The sequence below is a fragment of the Lissotriton vulgaris genome, chromosome 4_1 (assembly GCF_964263255.1).
Source record: "Lissotriton vulgaris chromosome 4_1, aLisVul1.2, whole genome shotgun sequence".
Classification (NCBI taxonomy): domain Eukaryota; kingdom Metazoa; phylum Chordata; class Amphibia; order Caudata; family Salamandridae; genus Lissotriton; species Lissotriton vulgaris.
The window spans coordinates 924039304-924061293 of NC_141691.1; the positions used below are offsets into that span (position 1 = coordinate 924039304).

At 48.5% G+C, this 21990-nt stretch overlaps 2 protein-coding genes across 3 annotated transcripts in view; both read left to right on the plus strand.

Moving 5' to 3' along the window:
* Positions 1-21990, plus strand: part of LOC147722730 (uncharacterized) — a 637985-nt gene that overhangs the window by 486878 nt on the left and 129117 nt on the right. The window lies entirely within an intron of this gene.
* Positions 1-21990, plus strand: part of LOC147722731 (uncharacterized) — a 488139-nt gene that overhangs the window by 101056 nt on the left and 365093 nt on the right. For both annotated transcript variants that reach the window (XM_086965201.1, XM_086965202.1), the window contains exon 10: positions 20546-20573. In XM_086965201.1, coding sequence (XP_086821327.1) covers positions 20546-20573 — 28 coding nt within the window. The remainder of the gene's footprint in view (positions 1-20545; positions 20574-21990) is intronic.

The window sequence follows — 21990 nt, forward strand, 5'->3', positions numbered from 1 at the left end:
ATTATAGTCCTCCCCCTCCCCCATAATCCCCCCCGCCCCCCCCCCCCCCAACCCGAGCACACAAGGGACCCCATGCCAAGGCGCCAACGCTGCGGACAGCTGCGCAAGGAAACCTCCCTGATCTATATTAGGGGCATATAACGAAGCCAGGACCACTGATTGACCATCTAGTTTACCCTGAACACTTACATATCTGCCCTCTGCGTCAATGCGAGACCGCAAAAGGTGTCCCGGGCCTCACCCACAGCAGCGCCCCACGAGCATAGGATGAATACTCAGTAGCATAGAGTTGCCCGCGCCATCTGCGACCGTTTCTGCACTTCTGCGCCATTCAGGTGTGTTTCCCGTAAGAGAGCTTTGTGGACATTGTGCCGTTTGAGATATGGAAAAATTTGGTGTCTGCGCGAGGGTGTGTGCATTCCACGTGCATTCCACGTGCATTCCACGTACATTCCACGTACATATCTTTATCATTGACATTACATCTTTAGGTCTTGACCCTGCTTCTCATGGGAACAGTTCAGCCCGAACTGTCAGGCCAAGTCCTCCCTGAATCTGAATGCAAGCAACCTAAGACCGGGTCCACCCTAGTTAGGGCTCTTGAAGTCTGGTACAGCTTGGTCCCATTCTTATGTGTCACTGGAACCAAGTTGTACTTGCTGATGAGCACATTACTAGTGTCAAACTGGTTCTGAGTTGCTTGTGTTACGTTTCAGGGAAGACCTAGCTTGGCAGTTCGAGCTGGACTGTTAGCATTGGAGCAGGGTCAAGAAAGATTTGCATATGACTAGGTTCAAACTGAGGTGATATGGTGTGCAAAATAGTGATGATTTGGATGCAGCAAGTACTTACCTGTGGCTTAGATGAATTCAAGCATTTACTTTTTGTGTACTTCAGTGGCTTTTATTCACGTCAATGATTTTTATTATCTTGATTAAAAAATACAAATCTTAATTTATTTATTGACACTTTTTAAGACTGAACTGATTCATCATGTTTACTGAACAGACTAGCAAGAAAATGAGGCAACTCAATGCTGCGTGGTTAACTGCATTCCCACCCCCGAATTAGACCAAGTGAAGTTAGTTGTACATCATCCTGTAATTTGTTATCTTCATGACCCCTGGCCTCTTGCAGGTCCCACACAACCGCGTCAGCAGCCGTGAGTGCCGAGTTCACATTGGCAGAATGGTTCCTCCATGTCCCCCAAATCTTAAGATGTTTTGAAAGGACATCCTCTTGACTTGTAGACACTCATCAGCCAACTCACAATAGTCCATCCATGCCTCTTCAGTATTCTGGCATTGCTGGCTATTGAGGTCATCCAATGAAGGGCAGTATCCCTTTTATCCACCACTAACACTATTCTACCGAGCATGCCCTCTCCCTTTTTTTTTTGTCCAATTAATTCCTTATGGATTGATAATGTTGGATGTTTTTCAACAGGGATGCACATCATAGCCTCAAGAGTTGCAAATAAATGGGACCAACATGATTTTGTAGCTAGACACTCCTGCATAACATAAAAATATGCCTCTGCTTGTACCACATTTCAAACCGTTAGGATCTAGCACCACCGCCCCATTTTCAACAACCTCTTTGGGGTATAGGAAACCCTATGGCATTATTAAAATTATATGAAGGGCAGCCATGCCAAAATGGCTGTCTGGGCACCATCTTTGCCCCATCCAAAGTGGAGACATGTGGTGCAGCGGCCAGGGCAGCTGACTTCGGAGCACAGGGTTCATGGTTAGATCCCTGGCTCTGCGGCAGCTCAGCAACCCAACCCCTCAAGTGGGGGAGGTGAGGCACCCTTCCAACCAGAGTGAGGCTTATTTCTCCCCCCCTACACTGGAGGGTTGGATAATAGGGAGTGTACCCACCCCAAGGAAGGGGTCATTGGTCCCAACCCGTACATACCTGAAATGCCCCTAAATTTAGTATTTAGGGGCGACCCCGAACCGTGTCCAACTTTAAATCCTCGATAATGGCACTCCTACACCTTGGTATATATATTTGCCCCAGTATTGGAACTTTCATAGATTCCCATGCTTTTGTATCATTCCCAGTCGTCTGAATGGGAGTCTCTGTAACAAAAATAACATAGCAGTAGGCACAAAAGAGAGAGAAAAAGGCCTAGGCCTATGCCTCATTCCCTTTTGTAGCCCATCACTCTTTGTGTAAAAGAGACCAAACTTAGGCATCAGCCAATCAGAAGAGCCTCACCCCTTAGAACCCTCCTGAAGGAACCTCAGAGCCTCAGATTTTCTACTGCTCGTTTTGCTTAGGGAGTCTCCTTTGAGCTCTGCTCAACTTCTACTCTTCAGTTTCTTCAAGGTTTTTTATTCAGATTCTTTTCAGATTTACTTCAGATTGTTAGCTGATCCTACCAGGATGTCTGACAAGGAGAAGAAGGGCCTTTTCAAGTCATGTTCCACCTGTGGCAAGAAAAGGCTTTTCATGGAGGATAAGCATAAAGACTGCATCTATTGCCTCTATCCTGACCACAAGGCTATGGACTGTAAGATCTGTCGCACCTTTTCAACCAAGACACTCCGGGACCATGAGGGTAGGCTTCTGACATGACTCCAGAAGTTGAAATCCAGGAAGGATACTGTCTCCAGTGACAGTGAGGATTCGGCATCTGCATCTTCCTCAAGAAGGTCCCCTTCTCCTTCTGTGGAGCGTCATTCTAAGGCCTCAAAAAAGACCCCCCAGTGAGTCTGAGAGGTAGGACCATCTACGCCTTCTGAAGGGTTGAAGACTGATCCAGCCTTCAAGAAGCCCTCTTCCCATTCTTCTGACAGAAGTTCCAAGTCATCGACTAAGGCGTCGTTGACGGAGGGTCCGTCGACTAAGAAATTGAAACGGAAGCTGAAACTGGTTCCGTCGACTGGATCGTCTACGACTGATACGGCAGCGTCGACTAGGGACTCTCCGACGGCATGGACGACAGCATAGTCGACGAGGGTGGCGACGACGGTGGCGGCGACGACAGTGTCGTCGACACAGTGGCGACGACGACGGTGTCGTCGACGAGAGCTTCGACGCAACAGTGGCGACGACGACGGTGTCGTCGACGAGAGCTTCGACGCAACATTGACAAGGACGGCTGGGATGTCGATAGTCTTATCGACGACACCCATCTTGTCGTCGACGACACTTACTCCGTCGACGGAGCAGACAACGACTGCATTCTCAATTCCATCGTCGACTGGATCGTCTACTATTTTGTCATCGGAAAAGAGGATCACAATTTCCATGACCAGGATTACCCCGTACATGACATCCTCCCAGCAGGGTAACCCTTCTTCCTCCAGCTCTGTTTGATGAGGATTAGTCCGAAGAGGAGCATCAGGACTCATATGACTATGCCAACAGCCCCTTTCAATTGCTGGTTAAATGCCAGGAAACTGACTCGGATGGAGAATATGACCAAGAGGGGAGCTATGAACGTCATGCTGTGCAACCACAGCAATACTCTGGTCAAGAGATGGTTACTGTACCATCATCTTTCCTACAGGACCTGCATAATATGCTGCACGATCATAAGTCTAAGGCTACACACTCTGCTCCAGCTCCTGTGGCGCACGGCATGCCTGTTATGTCACCGGCCTCAACGGCTGTTCCTGTATCACCACCTCAGGAGTCTCTTCAACCACTGACATAGACTCCACAGGAGCCTTCCAGACCTGCTGTCACTCATGATGATTCCTCGGATGAGGATCATGATTCCTCGGGTAGAGATGATCAGTACTCTGAGTGGTATGATTATGTCATTCCGGACTCCATCTCAAAGTCCGGATTCGGTGGATTCTCCACCTGCTGATATCTGAGGATAGATTCAAACTGACAATGCCTAAGGTGTCCTCTGAGCGTTTCTTGTACGATTTCAAGGAACCTTACAGAAAAACAACAAGATCCATTCCAATAGTGCAACATCTCTGGGATGAGGGCCTTAAGGCTATGAAAAATCCAGCGACGGTGGTCCCTGTGATACCGCGTCTAGATGAGAAGTACAAGGCGCCTGATGATGGTCCAGCTGCCTTGACAGGTCACCCGAAACCAGACTCTGATTTCCCAGGTGGCGCAGAGGAAGTCACGCAACCCTTCTGCTCCTTTAACTCCTCCGGACAAGGAGGGAAGGAGATTGGACAATGCCTGGAAGAGATTCTCGTCCATGGCGAGTCTTCTTGTGCGAGCAGCTTATGCCCTGGCAATATTGGGCAGATATGACCGCCAGCTTTGGTGTGATGTCGCACTGTTCCTGGACCAGCTAACTCCAGAAGCAAGGAAGGTCTTGCAAGCGGGGGAAGCGACATCGATGGAGGTCATCGACTGTGCCACGGACATTGCCACAATCGTTCTTTGGCGGGAGCTGCGGTCCTTCGTCGCCAGGGGTGGCTGAAGGTAACCTGGTTTCGACCCGAGATCCAAAATAAAGTCCTGGATCTTCCATTTGATGGAGAGGCACTGTTCGGGAAACTGATTGATGACACTCACCAAGAGATCAAAAAAGACACTGAGACTGCAAGATCCTTGGTTACGCTCCAGTACCGTAAAACACTTTTTAAAGGATCCAGGGGTAAGAGTACGAACTACAGAAGATCTTACCAACAGCAAAGATACTCTTCCTATGGTTCAACTTCGTAGCAGTACAGCCAGCCTTACCAACAAAGGCAGGGCCAATCCTCCAATTACTCAAGGCCTAGCAACAGAGGAAACCAGGCTTGCCAGGGACGCAATGCGTCCAAGCGCCTATAGCGGCCTCCTGGCTCTTCCTACTGGACCCTTCTCCAAGAAGTCATCAGTTGGAGGCAGGGTAGCAAAATACCTTCTGAATTGGTCCAAGATAACATCGGACAGTTGGGTGCTCAACATCATTCGAAAGGGCCATACCTTGGAATTTACCCAAATCCCACCAACAAAGCCCCGGCAGCCGTTCCATCGAAACACCTACGTCTTCTGAGGCTCGAAGTTCATCAAATGCTCCTCAAGGGGGCTATAGAGCCGGTTCCCTCAGACCAAAGAGGACAGGGATTCTATTCCAGGTTCTTCCTGGTCAGGAACATGTTAGAGAAATGGCGTCCCATTCTAGATCTCAGGGAGCTCAACACATCTCATCTCCATATCTTTCTGGATGGTTTCCCTTCAAGACATCCTGAGGTTCATCAATCCGGGGGATTTCATGGCCACTCTCAATCTTGAGGATGCATACTTTCATGTACTGATTCACCCAGCACACAGAAGGTTTCTATGGTTTACAGTAGCCAAGAGCCCCTTTCAATTCAGGGTTTTGCCCTTTGGTCTTCGCTCAGCCCCGAGGATTTTCACAAAGGTGCTGGCGCCTGTAGCGGCATTCCTACGAAGACCTCATTTTCAAGTCTTTCCTTACCTGGACCCACTGGTTGCTGAAGGCTCCGTCCAGAGAAGAGGCGTAGGGCGCAGTTCAGGCTTGTACAAACCTATTTCACAATCTGGGTCTCTCGTTAAACAAAGACAAATCATCTCTGGTTCCATCCAGGAAGGCACGGTTCCTGGGAGCCGTCATGGACTCAAAACTCTCAAAAGCTTTTCCAACCCTAGAAAGGCGGAGGAAGCTTCAAACAATGGCTCTGGACCTACGAAAAAGAAGGTATCTTTCAGTACGCCGCTACAAGTCTCTGCTAGGGGTAATTTCATCATGCATACCCCCGATTCCTCACTGCAGGCTGCAAATGCGGCCTCTTTAGGAACAATTGGACATCCAATGGAAACAGGTGCGCGGATCATTCGACGACAATGTGTCTGTCACCCCGACAATGCGAAGAGCGGCCCTCTGGTGGACAGACCACAGCAACTTGTCCCAAGGTCTATCCTTCGTAAATGATCCGTCTCCTCAAGTAGTGACAACGGATGCGTCGTTGGATGGTTGGGGAGCAGTGATGCAGGACCTCCATGTCAGTGGTCATTGGTCTACTCCCGATCGACTGCTCCACATCAATATACTGGAGCTCAGAGCGATAAAACTGGCTCTTCAAGCTTTTCTCCCACGTCTAGGATGTTCACGAGTTCTCATCAGGACGGACAACACCAAAGCCATGCATTATGTGAACAAGGAGGGAGGAACCAGATCTCTCCCGTTGTCACAGGAAGCTCAGGAAATCTGGGAATGGGCTATCCTTCACGGAATGTCACTTCAGGCAGAACACTTGCCAGGGGTTTTGAACGAGAATGCCGACAGACTGAGAAGGTTATCATCAGTCAGTCACGAGTGGGAGCTAAACCGACCAGTTCTAGAAGAGGTATTCCGCCAGTGGGGCACACCAGCGATGGATCTGTTTGCCACACCGTCCAACAAAAAATGCTGGTCTTACGCAAGCAGGCTTCACCACCACGGATCATTGGGGAGTGCGCTTTTGATAACCTGGTCAAGAACATTTGTCTACGCCTTTCCCCCCATTCCACTGATCCCGAGATTGATCAGGAAGATCAAAGTGGAACCATGCAGGATGATCCTGATAGCCCCTGCTTGGCCGAGACAGTTCTGGTACACGGAGCTCCATCTGTTGTCGCTAGCTCCGCCTCTTCCCTTGAAGCTTGTTCCAGACCTACTCACAATGTCAGAACGACAGGTTTGGCATCCAGATCCACAGTCATTGCACCTAACCGCATGGCTCCTGAGTAGGGCAAATTTATGAATCTCCCCATCTCGACTGAAATTAGTGAAGTCCTCTCCCAAGCGAGAGCCCCTTCCACAAACAAGACGTACCGCCTCAAATGGAAGAGATTTTGCATTTGGTGCAGGAGAGAGAAGATTGACCCCTTTTCTTCAAAACCTCATCAGCTTCTGACTTATCTCTTGACCTTGGCTAAGTCTGTGCTGGCCCATTCTTCTATAAGGGTACACTTGGCAGCGATTTCAAGATACAGACAGTTGGAGTCCGGACCTTCTTTGTAGTCTTCAGAATTGTTAAACAGTTTCTAAAAGGCTTGTTTAGGGTCTATCCACCAGTGAGACCTCCGCCTCCTACTTGGCACCTGAATCTCGTCCTTACTCAACTCATGAAGAATCAGTTTGAACCAATTCATCGTTCAGACATGAAGCTCCTGTTGCGGAAATTGGCTCTCCTTCTTGCCCTCACATCGGCAAGACTTATGGGGGAATTAGTCTCACAATCCAAGAGCTTTTTCTACAATTCAAAAGAAACACGGTTATCTTGAGAACCAACCCAAGGTTCATACCCAAAGTACCCTTTGACTTCCACTTGAACAAACCGGTTATTCTTAAGGCTTTCTTTCCTCACCCGGCTTCACCAGCGGAGAGATCGCTACATTCTCTAGATGTGCAGCGGTCTTTGAAATTCTATTTGGATCGCACCAAGGGATTTCGGAAATCCTCACAATTGTTTGTAGCTTTTGGTGGTCCGAGAAAGGGTCTCTTTCTGTCAAAACAGGGAATTGCAAGATGGATTACCAGTGCCATTCTACATTGCCATTCTGCAGCAGGTAAACCACTGACTGGCAGGGTTCGGGCACATTCCACAAGATCAGTGACTTCTTCAACAGCCCTCTTCGCGGGGGTGCAGATAAAGGACATTTGCAGAGCTGCTACCTGGAGCAGTGTCCACACCTTTACTAAGCATTACTGCTTGGACACCTTGCAGCAAGAAGATACGGCAGTGGTCCAGGCGGTCCTGAGGAACCTCTTCCTATAATTGGTGAGCTTTCCTTTCTATCTCACCTTCCATAATTTTGCACATTTTGTATCTTTGTCATGCTGGCTTTGCAATGTATACTATGACACAAAATGTGGGTTTGTTATTGCTTACTGCTTGCTTCTCTGATACAAAAGCATGGGAATCTATTAAAGTTCCAATACTGGGGCAAGAAAACAAGTCACTTACCTTTAACTTTAGTTCCCCAGTATTGGTAACTTTCATAGATTCCCATGCGCCGCCCACCTCCCAGAGGAAAGCTCATCCTTCACCAGAAATGGTGGCTACTCACAACAGTTACGAAATCTGAGGCTCTGAGGTTCTTTCAGGAGGGTTCTAAGGGGTGAGGCTCTTCTGATTGGCCGATGCCTAAGTTTGGTATCTTTTACACAGAGAGTGATGGGCTACAAAAGGGAATGAGGCCTAGGCCTTTTTCTTTCTCTTTTGTGCCTACTGCTTTGTTTTTTTTGTTACAGAGACTCCCATTCCGACGACGGGCAAAGATACAAAAGCATGGGAAACTATGAAAGTTACCAATACTGGGGAACTAAAGTTACAGGTAAGTAACTAGTTTTCTTAACTCATAAACATTTTTAAACTGTATGATGTTATCAGTGATGTCACTGACCATGTCATGAGTGATGTAATATGTGAGGTGATGAGCAGTGCATTGCGGCATGCAAGTTATAGTTAGCTTAGCTGACTATTAACTGCTGAATTTATCTGGTTTAGTACGAGTGGTATGTCGGCCAACTATAGCATCCCTGTACCTTTGTGTGTGTGTGTGTGTGTGTGTGTGTGTGTATATCTGTATATGTATATGTGTATATGTGTATATATATGTATCTCTACATATCTCTATCCCCCGGAAAATTTTGAGGTCAAGTGGGGGGCTGAGAAAGGGTGGGGGGGAGGGAGTGCATTTCCAATGCTAATTCCTATGAATCGCACCAGATTTGGCAGGAAGGTAGATTTTGATTCGCAGATCACTCTGTTATCCGGTGTAGATACATTAAGAAGTTGTTGAGAAATTTAAGGGAATCCAAATTTGTATATCTGGAATTGTGGCTAATTTGCTACAATTTCGCTATTAATCGCGAATATGCGCACCAACAGGAATGCCATGATTGGCAGTCCACAGCTTGAGCAGAGCGTTGCGGCTGCCATTTCTCTCATCGTAGCAGGTCCCCGGAGTTAAAACCAAATTATAGTAAGTGGTATAAGCGGTTCAGGTTGCATGTGCCCGGACCCCATGAGCAGAATATAGCGGTGTTTGAGGAACCCCTTACGAGTAAAAGATGCCATCCATTTTCCCCTCCCCACTCGTGATATTCGTACACCCGCCCTCTGTTTCACTTAGACACTCACACACTCACTCTGAGACAGACACGCCCACTCAAACTCATATACCCACTCACAGACCCACTCAAATTCATGCACTCACTCAGTCGCAGATACTTTCAGATTCTCATGCACTCACTCAGAGACCCATACAGACACTCCTGCATGCACTCACAGGTTCATGACATTCTGATAGTCACTCGTTCTAATACACCCACTTAAAGACCTACTAAGAGACTTGTGCGTCCGCACACAGACCCTTTCAGACACACACCCATACTCCGAACCACTCTGACTTTCATGCACCCACTCACTCAGACTCTTACTCATAGACCAATTCAAAGACTCATAGATCCACTCACAGATCCACTCTGATTCACACACCCACTTACAGACTCACGCAGTGATGCTTCAACTCACAGATCTACTCACTCATGCACCCCCTCAGATCGGCATAGACTCGTGCGTCTATTCTCAGACCCTGCGAGAGACTAAGACACCTACTTAAGCACTACACACCCACTCGCAGGCCACCCAGAGGCTCATGCACCCAGTCCCACACCCACTCTGACAGACGCACCCACTTGCTCACAGACCTATTGAGATATTCATACACCCACTCACTGACCAATACAGCCACACAGACCTATTCTCAAATTTTAGAGGTTACAATCTGGAAATAAAATGTTTAAAAACGTTGAAGACTACTTAAAAAACTAAAGGTATCAGGGAAGGTATTGTTTGAAAATAGAATTCGGAAACCTTTTAAATTCACTGAAAAAAACAAAGGTTACAGGGACCTTATAGTTAAGCTGAGATTTCACTTGCCCCAAACCAGTAAAAATACAGCAGTTATAGTTACCTGAGCTAACTATAACTTAAGCCTTCGCAATGCAAGACCCCGCTTATAACCTCATGTTATCCAGTATTTGGGGTGTCTTTCATAGACTCACATGCCTGAATCATTCCCCGTCGTCGAGACGGGAGCCTCCGGTACATAAAAAAGTAATGTCCTATAGATATACATAGAGAAAATAGGCCTAAGGGCCTCCCCTTAGTAGCCTTTCTTTGTCCTTATGTAAAAAGGACCAAACTCTCAGTCAGCCAATCAGCTCCGACCTCCCTCTAGAACCTTCCTGGGAGGAGCTTCAGTCCCTCAGATTTTCTACCGCACGTTGTGCTCGGGAGTCTCCAGCCTGAGCTCTCCTCAGGATTCCTTCAAAATCATCTAACTTTCTTTGAAAGTGACTCTTCAATCTCAACTCTTCAAGGATTACTTCACTACACTGTTTTTGCAGTAAGTGTTTTCTTTCCACTGCTTTATTCCATGTCTGAATCACAGAAGAAAGCCCTTTTCAGGGCCTGCTCTTCATGTGGGAAGAAAAGGATCCATGTGGATGATAAGCATGACCTGTGCTTATATTGCCTTTACCCGGACCACGTTTCGGACAAATGCAGAATATGTAGGTCTTTCCCTAAAAAGACCGTGAGGGACAGGGAAGGTCGCCTTCTCATCTGGCTCGACAGGCTTAAGGACAGAGACACTCTGGAATCATCTGAGGGCAGTGTTTCCAAGTCCTCAGAAGTCTCTAAAAAGAGGCCTAGGGTAACTTCCCCTGGCCCCTCAGACACTCCTCCTAAGAAGGCACACAAGAAGTCTTCAGAGGCAAGATCTACGACATCTTCAGTGTCTGTTCAGGACGATCAAACCTTTAAAAAGCCTGCTCTGTCATCTACCAGACATGCCCAGAGGACTACCTCAGTCACAACCACTGTGTCGACGACATCAGCGTCGTCGCCTTTAGCGTCGACGACGACTACATCCTCGTCATCAGGTAGACCTGTTTCCTCTATTATACTACTGAAATCGTCGTCGACGACGAAGACCTTGTCGACGACGAGGACTACACCGACGACGACGTCAGCGGTGACGAGCCCATCGTCGTCTTAGACGTTGCTACAGAACCCACCGTCGACGACGAGGGAGTCGACGACTAAGACGCCGACTACGAAGACACCGTCGACAAAGACACCGTCGACGTAGACGAGTGCACCGACGACGACAACATCGACGTCAAAGTCGTCGTCGACGACCAAGGTACCGTCGACCACCCCTCCGTCGACGAGGACGCCGTCGACGACACTCGTCGTTGACGACGACTAAGACACCGTCGACGGAAGACTCGTCATCGAAGATGGCACTGGCTGAGCCATGGAAAAAATCCAGACTTGTGAAAGTGTCGGCCCTCACGCTAACGCCGTCGACGACACCCTCGACGACGACAGGATCAAATGCTACGTCTGGCAAGACTACCAAACTGCAAATTACCCCGGAAACAACATCTCCGAGCAAAGTGGACATGCAGCCACCTCAGGAAATCTTCCAAAGTGAAGAATCTGAAGAGGATGACCACCTGGGTCCCGCTACTTCGATCTCGGACCTTAATCAGACCCCCCCAGGATATAGCGGCATGGATTAGCAAATTTAGCGGCACAAAAATGGAAATTTAGCGGCACAAATATTGAAATTTAGCGGCAATTTTGCGGCATTTTATGTGGCCATTTTTCCTACAACAAACACAGATATCTTAGTTTTTTTAGTTATTTAACAACATGAAGCTATGTATATTTGGTTTCTGTACAATGTAGACACTTTGGGGCAGATTTACAAGCCCCTTGCGCTGCTTTTACGCCGCCGTTGCGTCACTTTTGTGACGCGGCGGCGCAAAAGATGCACCATGGTGCGGGTTATTTACAACGTGACGCATCTCCCAGATGCGTCACGTTGCAAAGCCCTGCGCCAGAAGAGGCCTACCATTGCAGGTCAGTTTGTGTCTTGCAATAGCCTTAGAGCTTGTTGCCACTGTACCTGCTGCACTAATGGTGGCTATACCTATCGCCCCTTTACAGTGTATTTTGAACACGACCCGATATCCCACCGGATGCCCGTTCGACAGATCTAATCACTAGAGAAAGAGCAGTCAAAACCGCCAAGTGGTCACTTGTTAAACAGTAGCGAACTGCATGTTGGTACTTGTAGTTTCGTTGCAAAATGTCAGCCTGCAAATCGTCTCCGATTTAAAAGCGGGGACTGGTTGAAGTTGACACCCATGACATGGGGCCACTTGACGCCCGTGTTAAATTTCTCGCCTCTAGGATTTTTCCCATGGCTCACTCCCAGGGGGAAATGGTCTGCAATAGGTGAGCTCAACCCTCTGACTTCATCCCTTGTCCAGCGCGCCTCTGCGGATACCCCGTCCCGTGTGCGCCTCAGCTCTCTCGGCTGAGTGGTTCTGTCTGTTTATCTTGAGGGACAGACATCTCTGCACGGCGCTCCGTCTCCAAGCCGCGAATATGGTGACCAACTGGCATTGGTGCAAATTCAGGACGGTGAGTGTACAAATTCAGGACAAAGGGTCAAAATTCAGGACACAAACTCAGGACAGGAGGTCAAAATTCAGGACAACACTTCAGGACAATAGGTACGTTTTAACACATCAGAGGTCACGCAATAGTATATAAGTAAGCCCAGCCATTTCCAAACATATTCAACCGTTTGCAAACCTATCCATCATGTATCCTTCCATCTATCATTTCACTCTTCCATCCCTTCATCCATCCCCTCATCCATCCTTTCACTCATCTCCATTATCCATTATCCATCCACCCTTTTACCCTATCCATCTGTACACTTATCCATCCACTCCTCATCCCATCCATCCATTCACTCATCCATTCAGCCATTTACCCTTTCACCAATCCAGCCATCCTTTCACTTACTAATCCTTCCACCCATCCACTATTTTAGTCATCCATCCATCCTCTCTTTCTCTCTCCATCGACCCTTTCACTTAGCCATCCTTCCTTCCATCCTTTCACCCACCCATCATCCATCCATCCATCTGTCCTTCCCCTCATCATCCATCCTTCCCCTTATCACCCATCCATCCTTTTCCCTCATCATCCATCCATCCTTCTACCCACCCACTCTTCATCCATCCATCCTTCCCCTCATCATCCATCCATTCCCTCATCATCCATCCATCCATCCTTTCATCCACCCTTCCCCTCTTCATCCATCCATCCACCCTTCCCCTCTTCATCCATCCATCCACCCTTCCCCTCATCATCCATCCTTTCACCCACCCCCTCATCAACCATCCATCCTTCCCCTCATCCATCCATCCTTCCCCTCCATCCATCCATCCTTCCCCTCCATCCATCCATCCATCCTTCCCCTCATCCATCATCCTTCCCCTCATCCATCTTTCCCCTCATCCATCATCCAGCTACCCTTCCACCCATACATCCAGCTATTTACATTGTCTCTCCATTTGTCCCCTCTCATCAATCCATCCATCCTCTCTCATTATCCATTTATTCAATCTTTCATTCATCCATTCACCCTTTCACTAGTTCATCCAGCCATTCACCCATCCCTTCACTTACTTACTCACCGACCTTTCCATATCAATCTTGAGCTGAGCCCTTTTGAGAAGAGGCCCATCAAGAACTTCACCCTCGCTGCAGGGGCCGTTCCAGGACTGGGACAGAAGCCACCCAGGGCGGAGACAGGATCCACCACAGGGGGGGACAAGAGCCATCACAGGTGTAGGTGGCATGGAGCCACAACATGGGGGGGACAGGAGCAATCTCAGGCGGGGGATGGACTGGAGCCACCACATGGGGGGACAGGAGCCATCACTGGGGGGAGGGCAGGAGCCATCCCAGGAGAGGGAACAGGATCCACCAGGGTGGACACAGGGGTGGGCATGCAGTATTCTAGTATCATCTTGGGCTCCTCGCCCCCTCCTGCACAAGACAACGAGAAGACAGGCTCTCTGTCCAAAATGCCATCCCCCACTGTGATGTACAGTACTTACAGGAGATGCTCTAAGAGAACTGATTGAACTGATTGTCCATCATACTTTGTTAATTAGTGTGGGTGCGATTGTGCCATTTCTTTATTTTCTTACATTATTTCTTTATTTTCTTACATTATAGACTGCATGTTGAAGAACCGAGGTTTGCTTACAATTTAGTGACAGCAATTACGCTCTGTGAAGAGAACCACGTGCTGCCTCGGTGTAATCAGGGGTGTAATCTGGCCGAGTCTCGGATGTTTGGGGCCCTGGGTAGAAATGGAATGTGCGAGCCCCCTCCAAATAGCAGAGACATGATGCATTCAGGGCTGTTTGCATGTGAATAGATGTCACTGCTCCTGAGCCTGCAGCCCCTCCCTCTCAGTCACCTTCGCAGCGCCTCTTAACAGGTCGGCAAGGGCTGGAGGTGTCAGGGCTGCCCCCCCCCCCCCCCCCCTCCGCTCAGTCACCTTCGAAGCACCTCTTAACAGGTCATCAAGGGCTGGAGGTGTGAGGGTTGCCACCCGCTGTGCCTCTCCAATGCTGCTAAGTATCTTGGCTGCTAGCCCAATTCGCAGGCGATAGCCACATAAAGCAGACCCCCCAGGATATAGCGAAAAATGCCGCGATTTCTACAAAAAATGCCGATTTCGCGGGCATTTTTGTAAAAATCGCGGCATTTTTTAAAAAGTGCCGATTTCGCGGCAAATCGCGAAATCGCGATATCCTGGGGGGTCTGCTTAATGTCAAATGCCAAAGCACTGATGAGGAACAGGAGGAGTTCACTTATCAGGTCCCCCCCCATGATATGCCTACCGGCGACTCTTGTCCATGACCTGCGGTTCCTTGTACAAGATTACAAGCAACGCTACCCGGATGCGGACAGTGGGAATCAGACACCTATGGTACATACACCAGCGTCCGCCCCAAAACAGTCTCAACATCTCCTTCAAACCCACCGTGACAAGGTCCAGCCTCAGGTGGTGGACTCCTCAAACGAAGATGAGGATGAGGAGGAATTAGAGGAAGGAGAGGTCCAGGAGGTCCACTCGGACCAAGATGAAGAGGATAAGTATGTGGCTTCATCCCCAGCTTCACCACAACCACGCCAAGCGGACTCACCGCCTGTGGACATTGGCGGCTTCCACAAACTTGTGGAAAGGGCGGCGAAAAGATTCCATATGGTCGTGGAATCGACTGAAACGGAATGCTTCTTGCACGATTTCAAAGAGCAGACGCAAAAGTAGACTAAATCTATTCCAATTATAGAGTTCTTGTGGGAGCAAGGCAAGAAATTAATGCTTACACCCGCTTCTGTACCCGCGGTTGTTCCACGCCTGGACAAGAAATACAAAGCCCCACTTACAGCGGCGGCTTGCCTCAATGGACACCCCAAACCTGATTCGGTGGTTACGCAGGCGGCCCAGAAAAACTCCCGCAACCCTTCCTCCCCGCTGTCCACTCCTCCAGACAAAGAAGGCAGGAAGCTTGGCAAGATCGGTAAAAGATTCACGACATCGGCCATGACCATCAAGGTGGCCAACTCCATTGCTTTGTTGGGACGTTACAATCGCCAACTCTGGGAGGACATAGCCCCTTACGTAAAGGAACTGCCTGACGCAGTCCAGGGTGAAGTCAAGGCTCTCCTCGTGGAAGGTCAAACTTCAGCTGCGGAAATAATTGACTGCGCTATTGATGCAGCCATGACTGGCTTCCGTCAGCTTGCTGGAGCCGCTGTTCTGCGCCGTCAAGGGTGGCTAAAAGCGACGCCGTTCCTCCAGGAAGTGCAATCGAAGGTGCTGGACATGCCCTTCGACGGCCAGCATCTTTTTGGGGACAAAATCGACGAGGCACTGCAGACCATAAAGAAGGACACCGATACTGCCAGGGCACTGGGCACTTTGCAGTCGCGAAACCAGTCCTTTCGAGGCAACCGATCCAGAGGTCAGTCCTCTTATCTGGGTTCCTATCAGAACAGGTCCTCGTATTCCTACAATAACAAAAATCAATACCAGCACAAGCAACAACAAGGTCGTCAATCTTCATACGGAAGATCTAACTTCAGAGGCAAAAATCCCAAGAGGGGCACTGGCGGCCGCCAGTGACCGATTACTCCAGCCAGTCCTACCACCCTCTCCATCCTTTCAAATTGGAGGAAAATGGACCCATTTCCTCACCAATTGGCAACACATCACCACGGACCGGTGGGTTCTCCAGATGATACGATTCGGCCATTCTCTCGAATTCACCAACATCCCTCCCAATACACCTCCCCAAAGACGGGCGCACAAATGCCTACGCCTGCTTCTCCAGGAACTTTCTGTCATGCTACAGAAAGGAGCAATCGAACGAGTTCCAGCATCCTTAAAAGGGAAGGGGTTTTATTCCCACTTCTTTCTTGTACGACAGAAGGAGGACAAGTGGAGGCCCATTCTAGACCTCCGGGCGCTCAACGCTTTCCTGCGGAGCCAATCGTTCAGGATGGTGACGATCCAAGAAATCCTGGGCACTCTGGAAAAAGGAGATTTCATGACATCCTTGGATCTCCAGGATGCCTACTACCACATCCCCATCCTCAAGCGTCACAGAAAGTACCTGAGGTTCGAGGTTGCAGGCCGACATAATCAGTTCAAAGTCCTGCCGTTCGGCCTCAAATCCGCGCCGCGGATTTTCACAAAGTGCCTTGCACCGGTGGCGGCCTTTCTGCGTCAGCTGGGTCACCAAGTCTTCCCCTACCTAGACGACTGGCTGGTGAAAGCACCCTCACCCGAAGGCGCGGCCGAATCCTCCAACGCCTGCACCAGTCTTTTTCAGAGGCTGGGATTGACCCTCAATCTCAAAAAGTCCTGCATTATCCCTACGACAAAAATTACCTTTCTCTGGGCTACCTTGGACACGGAGTGCGCAAGAGCCTTCCCCTCGAAGGAAAGGACGGACAAGATATTGTCCCTGGCCACGGCTGTGGCAACAAAGACACACCTCAAAGTCCGGACTTACACATCCCTCCTGGGAATGATGTCTTCCTGTATACTCCTCATCCCTCACTGCAGACTCAGGATGCGCCCGTTGCAGGAAGCTCTCACGAGCCAATGGACTCAAAGTACTGGCTCTTTCGAAGACATTGTACGGATAACACCAAAAATATCCAGGGGTCTAGCATGGTGGAGGCGTCGCAAAAATCTAACCATAGGATTGCCGTTTCTCCTTCCGGCGACACCTCTGGTGATCACCACGGACGCCTCCCTGGAAGGATGGGGCGCTGTTCTCCAGGACCTTCGGATCAGCGGCAAGTGGGACGATCAGGAAAAGCTGCTCCATATAAACCTTTTGGAGCTGAGGGCTGTATATCTTGCTCTACAAGCCTTCCTACCACACATCCAGAATTCCCCAGTGCTCGTCAAAACAGACAACACCACGACGATGCACTATCTCAACAAACAGGGGGGAACGCGTTCGCTCTCTCTATCACGCGAATCGCAGAAAATCTGGAACTGGCTGGTGCTACACGGAATCCCGCTCAAAGCGGACTATGTACCCGGAAAAGACAATACCATCGCGGACGCCCTGAGCAGACAAAGATCCCTCTCCCACGAGTGGGAACTGAGCGACAACGCTCTGGCTCACATCTTCTCGCAATGGGGAGTCCCAAGAATCGACCTGTTTGCCACCAAGGAGAACGCCAAATGCCCAAACTACGCAAGCTGGCATCCCCAACAAGGGTCACTGGGAAATGCTTTTTCCATCGGTTGGTTCAGCGTGTTTGCGTACGCTTTTCCTCCGTTTCCGATGATCCCGAGGCTCCTCAGGAAGATGAAGGCGGAGCCCTGTACCCTGATCCTGATTGCCCCGTTCTGGCCGAGGCAACACTGGTTCTCGGATCTGATTCGACTCCCATCAGGTCACCGATTCGTCTGTGGCAGCACCCGAACCTCATAACGATGTCCAACGGACAGGTACAGCACCCGAACCTCCAATCGCTCAAGTTATCGGCCTGGCTCCTGAGCACAGAGAGTTCTGTGACCTAAATATTCCACAGGACTGCAGGGATGTCCTGGCAAAAGCGAGAGCGGACAGTACAAACAAAACCTACTCTCTCAAGTGGAAAAGGTTCTGCATTTGGTGTTCAGACCAGGGCCTGCGACCACTTGCTGTCACCCCTGAACAGATATTACCATACCTCCTACATTTGGCACAGTCAGGACTGGCACATGCATCCATTAAGGTACACCTGGCAGCTATCTCTAGGTTCACCAGAACTTTCACAGGACCTTCTCTGTGGTCAAGTAGGCTGGTCAAGCAATTCCTGAAGGGGCTCTAGAGATCCTTTCCGAGGCCTCGGAAAGTCCCCCCGACATGGCAACTGAATCTGGTACTCCACCAACTCATGAGACATCCGTTTGAACCCATTCATCGAGCATCTCTCAAACACATCTCCTGGAAAACTGAGCTCTTGCTTGCTTTAACATCGGCCAGGAGAGTTAGCGAGCTACAAGCTTTGTCCATTCAGGAACCATATATGCAGTTCAGACAGGACAGGGTGGTGCTGAGACCGAACCCTAAATTCATACCAAAGGTGCCTTCGGACTTTCATCTCAATGAACGAATTTTCCTTAGGTCCTTCTTTGCGAACCCTTCCACAGCAGCAGAAAGAGCACTGCATTCTTTGGATCTCAAGAGATGCCTAAAGTTCTACCTGGATAAAACTAAGGCTCTCAGGAAGTCTTCACAACTGTTCGTGGCATACAGCAGACCAAGAATGGGCCTGCCTCTTACGAAACAAAGCATCTCGAGATGGATCTCCTCGGCGATTGCATTCTGCCACGACAAGGCCGGACGGCCTTTGACTGATCATGTTACTGCTCATTCCACCAGGGCGATGTCCACGTCAGCAGCACTGTTCGCTGGGGTGCCAATCTTGGACATATGCAGGGCGGCGACCTGGAAGTCACCGCATACTTTCTCCAGACACTACTGCCTGGATATCGAACTTCAGAAGGATGCGGCAGTGGGCAGGCGGTGCTTCGCCATCTCTTTCAGTGAGGTGAGCCTTCCTACATCCCGCCATCCAGGTATGCACATTCTTTGCTCTTGTGATGTTCCAAGTATGCTGTCCCCATGTTATATGATAATATATGAATTGTCTAACATGTCTGCAGAGCGACTTTACATCACACATGTGCATATCTGATTGCTAGCTACTCTGATTCAGGCATGTGAATCTATGAAAGACACCCCAAATACTGGATAAGAAATGCGTTACTTAGCTGTAACAGCAGTTATCCAGTATTGGTGTCTTTCATAGATTAACACGCAACCCTCCCGCCTCCCCTGGAAGGACTCTCATCCCACTCTGACAATATTACGCCAACCTAGCTGGGTGCGAACGAAAATCTGAGGGACTGAGGCTCCTCCCAGGAAGGTTCTAGAGGGAGGTCGGAGCTGATTGGCTGACTGTGAGAGTTTGGTCCTTTTTACATAAGGACAAAGAAAGGCTACTAAGGGGAGGCCCTTAGGCCTATTTTCTCTATGTATGTCTATAGGACATTACTTTTTTATGTACCGGAGGCTCCCGTCTCGACGACGGGGAATGATTCAGGCATGTGAATCTATGAAAGACACCAATACTGGATAACTGCTGTTACAGGTAAGTAACGCATTTCTATTGCATCACTCACGACATGGTCTGTGACATTACGGATAATCTCAAATTACATGGATGACCTCATCCTCAGAACCACTCACACACCCTCTTGCAACCCGATACAAGCTCTCATACAACTACACAACCAATCACATACCCATTCACAGACCCATACAAGTTTTCACACATACACACACTCACTCACCCTTACATCCACTCTCTCAACCAGTCACTCACCTTCACAGACAGTCACCCATACAACATCTCAACTCAGGCACTCACTCACCTGTAAAATCACTCCTGCTCCCCTACACACCCATTCACACCGACACTCACTCTCCAATTCAGCCACACTCACACCAACTCACGTAACCAAACAGCCACTCAAACATTCAGTCACTCGCTCATACAGCCATTCAGACCCCGCCTTACTCACCCATACAGTCACTCACGCACCCACTCACTCGCCCATACAGCCACACCCACTCACTCACCAATACACCCACTCACCCACTGACATCTATACAGCCACTCAAACATCCATACATTGATGCACACTCACACAGCCACTCGCATAATCTGTTAGCAGTAGTCACTCAGTAGTACACCTAGTATACTAATGTAACTTTTTAGTAGCTTAAAATATGTTTCACAATCAAACTCTTAGAAAGCACTCCCAATCACTAGATGTCATGAGTGATGTAATATGGGCGGTCATAAGCAGTACATTGCAGGGGCGTAAGCTATAGTTAGCTCAAGCAACTAGAACTACTGAATTTCATTGGCTTTGTATGATTGGAATCCGAGCCGAACTATAACATCCCGGTAACCTTAGTTTTGTTCAGTTCATGTGTGTGTGTGTGTATATGTGTTTATTTATATGTGTTATATAATATATTATTACTGCAAACTCTGTAAACATTTGATATATATATATATATGAGGGTGGCTACTATAAACATTTTGATTTTGTTAACCTTCTCGATATTTTTTTTAAATTTCAGATGGGACATGGATGGAGGTCCATCAGATGTAAGATTTTCTGTATTGTTTAGCTATTTAAATCAGTTTACCAGATTACCTGTTAAATGTATGTGCTTTTTTTTCTCCATGCCTTTTTATTTGGGGTTTAAAAAAATGTATTCCATTTAAGTTTCTCTGTGTAGGATAATCAGGAGCTGCTCTTAAAGCAGGTAGCTCCCTGCCTTTCTTAAGCTTCATTAGATGTTCTGCATTGCTAACTATTTTAGGTATTGCATACCAGATCTCTTTTTGCAGTCTTAAGTGAAAGCTGCTTTTGAGCCGTAGGAAAACAGTAGTTTTAGAGCACATTCATTGCTTACTTGCTCTCTTGCTTGCTTTACTTTGAGTCTGGCCCTCTGTTGGAGCTTAGCTTTTTTACCATCCTTTTGATTAGTGGACTTGTATCTTTCCACGGCTCACATGTAGGGAACTTATTTTTTCTTTCTTTTGCTTTTATGACTCCTTTGAAGTGCGCTTCTTTCTATCTCCCTTTCTATTTTTGTGTCTCTCTCCTTTGTGCCCTTCCTCTCCCCCGCATGTTGCTCCTGTCTGTATCTACTTCAGCTCTACTTCCTCTGCTGCTCTTCTTTTTTTAAAATATATTTTTATTGCAGATTCATAAACAAACATTAAAATAATTCGACCTTCCCGTCCCTGATCATCATAAGGCACAGTTCAGTAATAAAATTGCACACAGCCATTCAGCCCACATCCCGGGGGCCGGGCGGCGTTCGTGTCCAATCCGTCAGAGATATCAAGGAAACCACCTCACAGAGGTATCAGGTCAACAACATAATTCCGTATCTGCTTTTCTATAACTCCTAACCCCCTCCCCAATACAATCATCCGAATACAGTGTTCCATAAATAGTGAATAATGTCAGTGCAAATGCAACTCGCTCCATTCACTCATACTTCGGAACACCCCGTTCGAGATCTCCTAACCTTCCACAGTTAACCAATCTATGAGTTTGTTGAAGATCTGATCCACGGGCGCTCCTTCGTTCGCCCATACCTGAGTCTAGCTTCTGCTTAAATCCTTCCTCTATCTGTGTCGGATCCCTATTAACCCTCCCCTTATCCCTCCCCCCTCAACTGCTGCTGATGTGGGCCATAACCATATATTCTCAATCACGTCTTCGCTACCTGAAGGATCCATACATACATATCTTTGTGTCCCATGGAACCTCCTACACTGACCATCCCCTAGTCTTCATCCTCAGTTAAATAGTCCTTTAGAGCCTGCACTATTGCCTCCCAGGCCCTCGCCATTCCGAGGTCCTTCACATTTACTGTACGAGTGGCTTGTCGTAACCTAACCACACTTTCACTCCTAGCCCTTTTCTGCAATTCGTTCATCCATCTCCTGGCTGACGGGCCTTCCTTCGATTTCCAATGCCAAGTGATCTCTCTCTGGGCCAGAATAA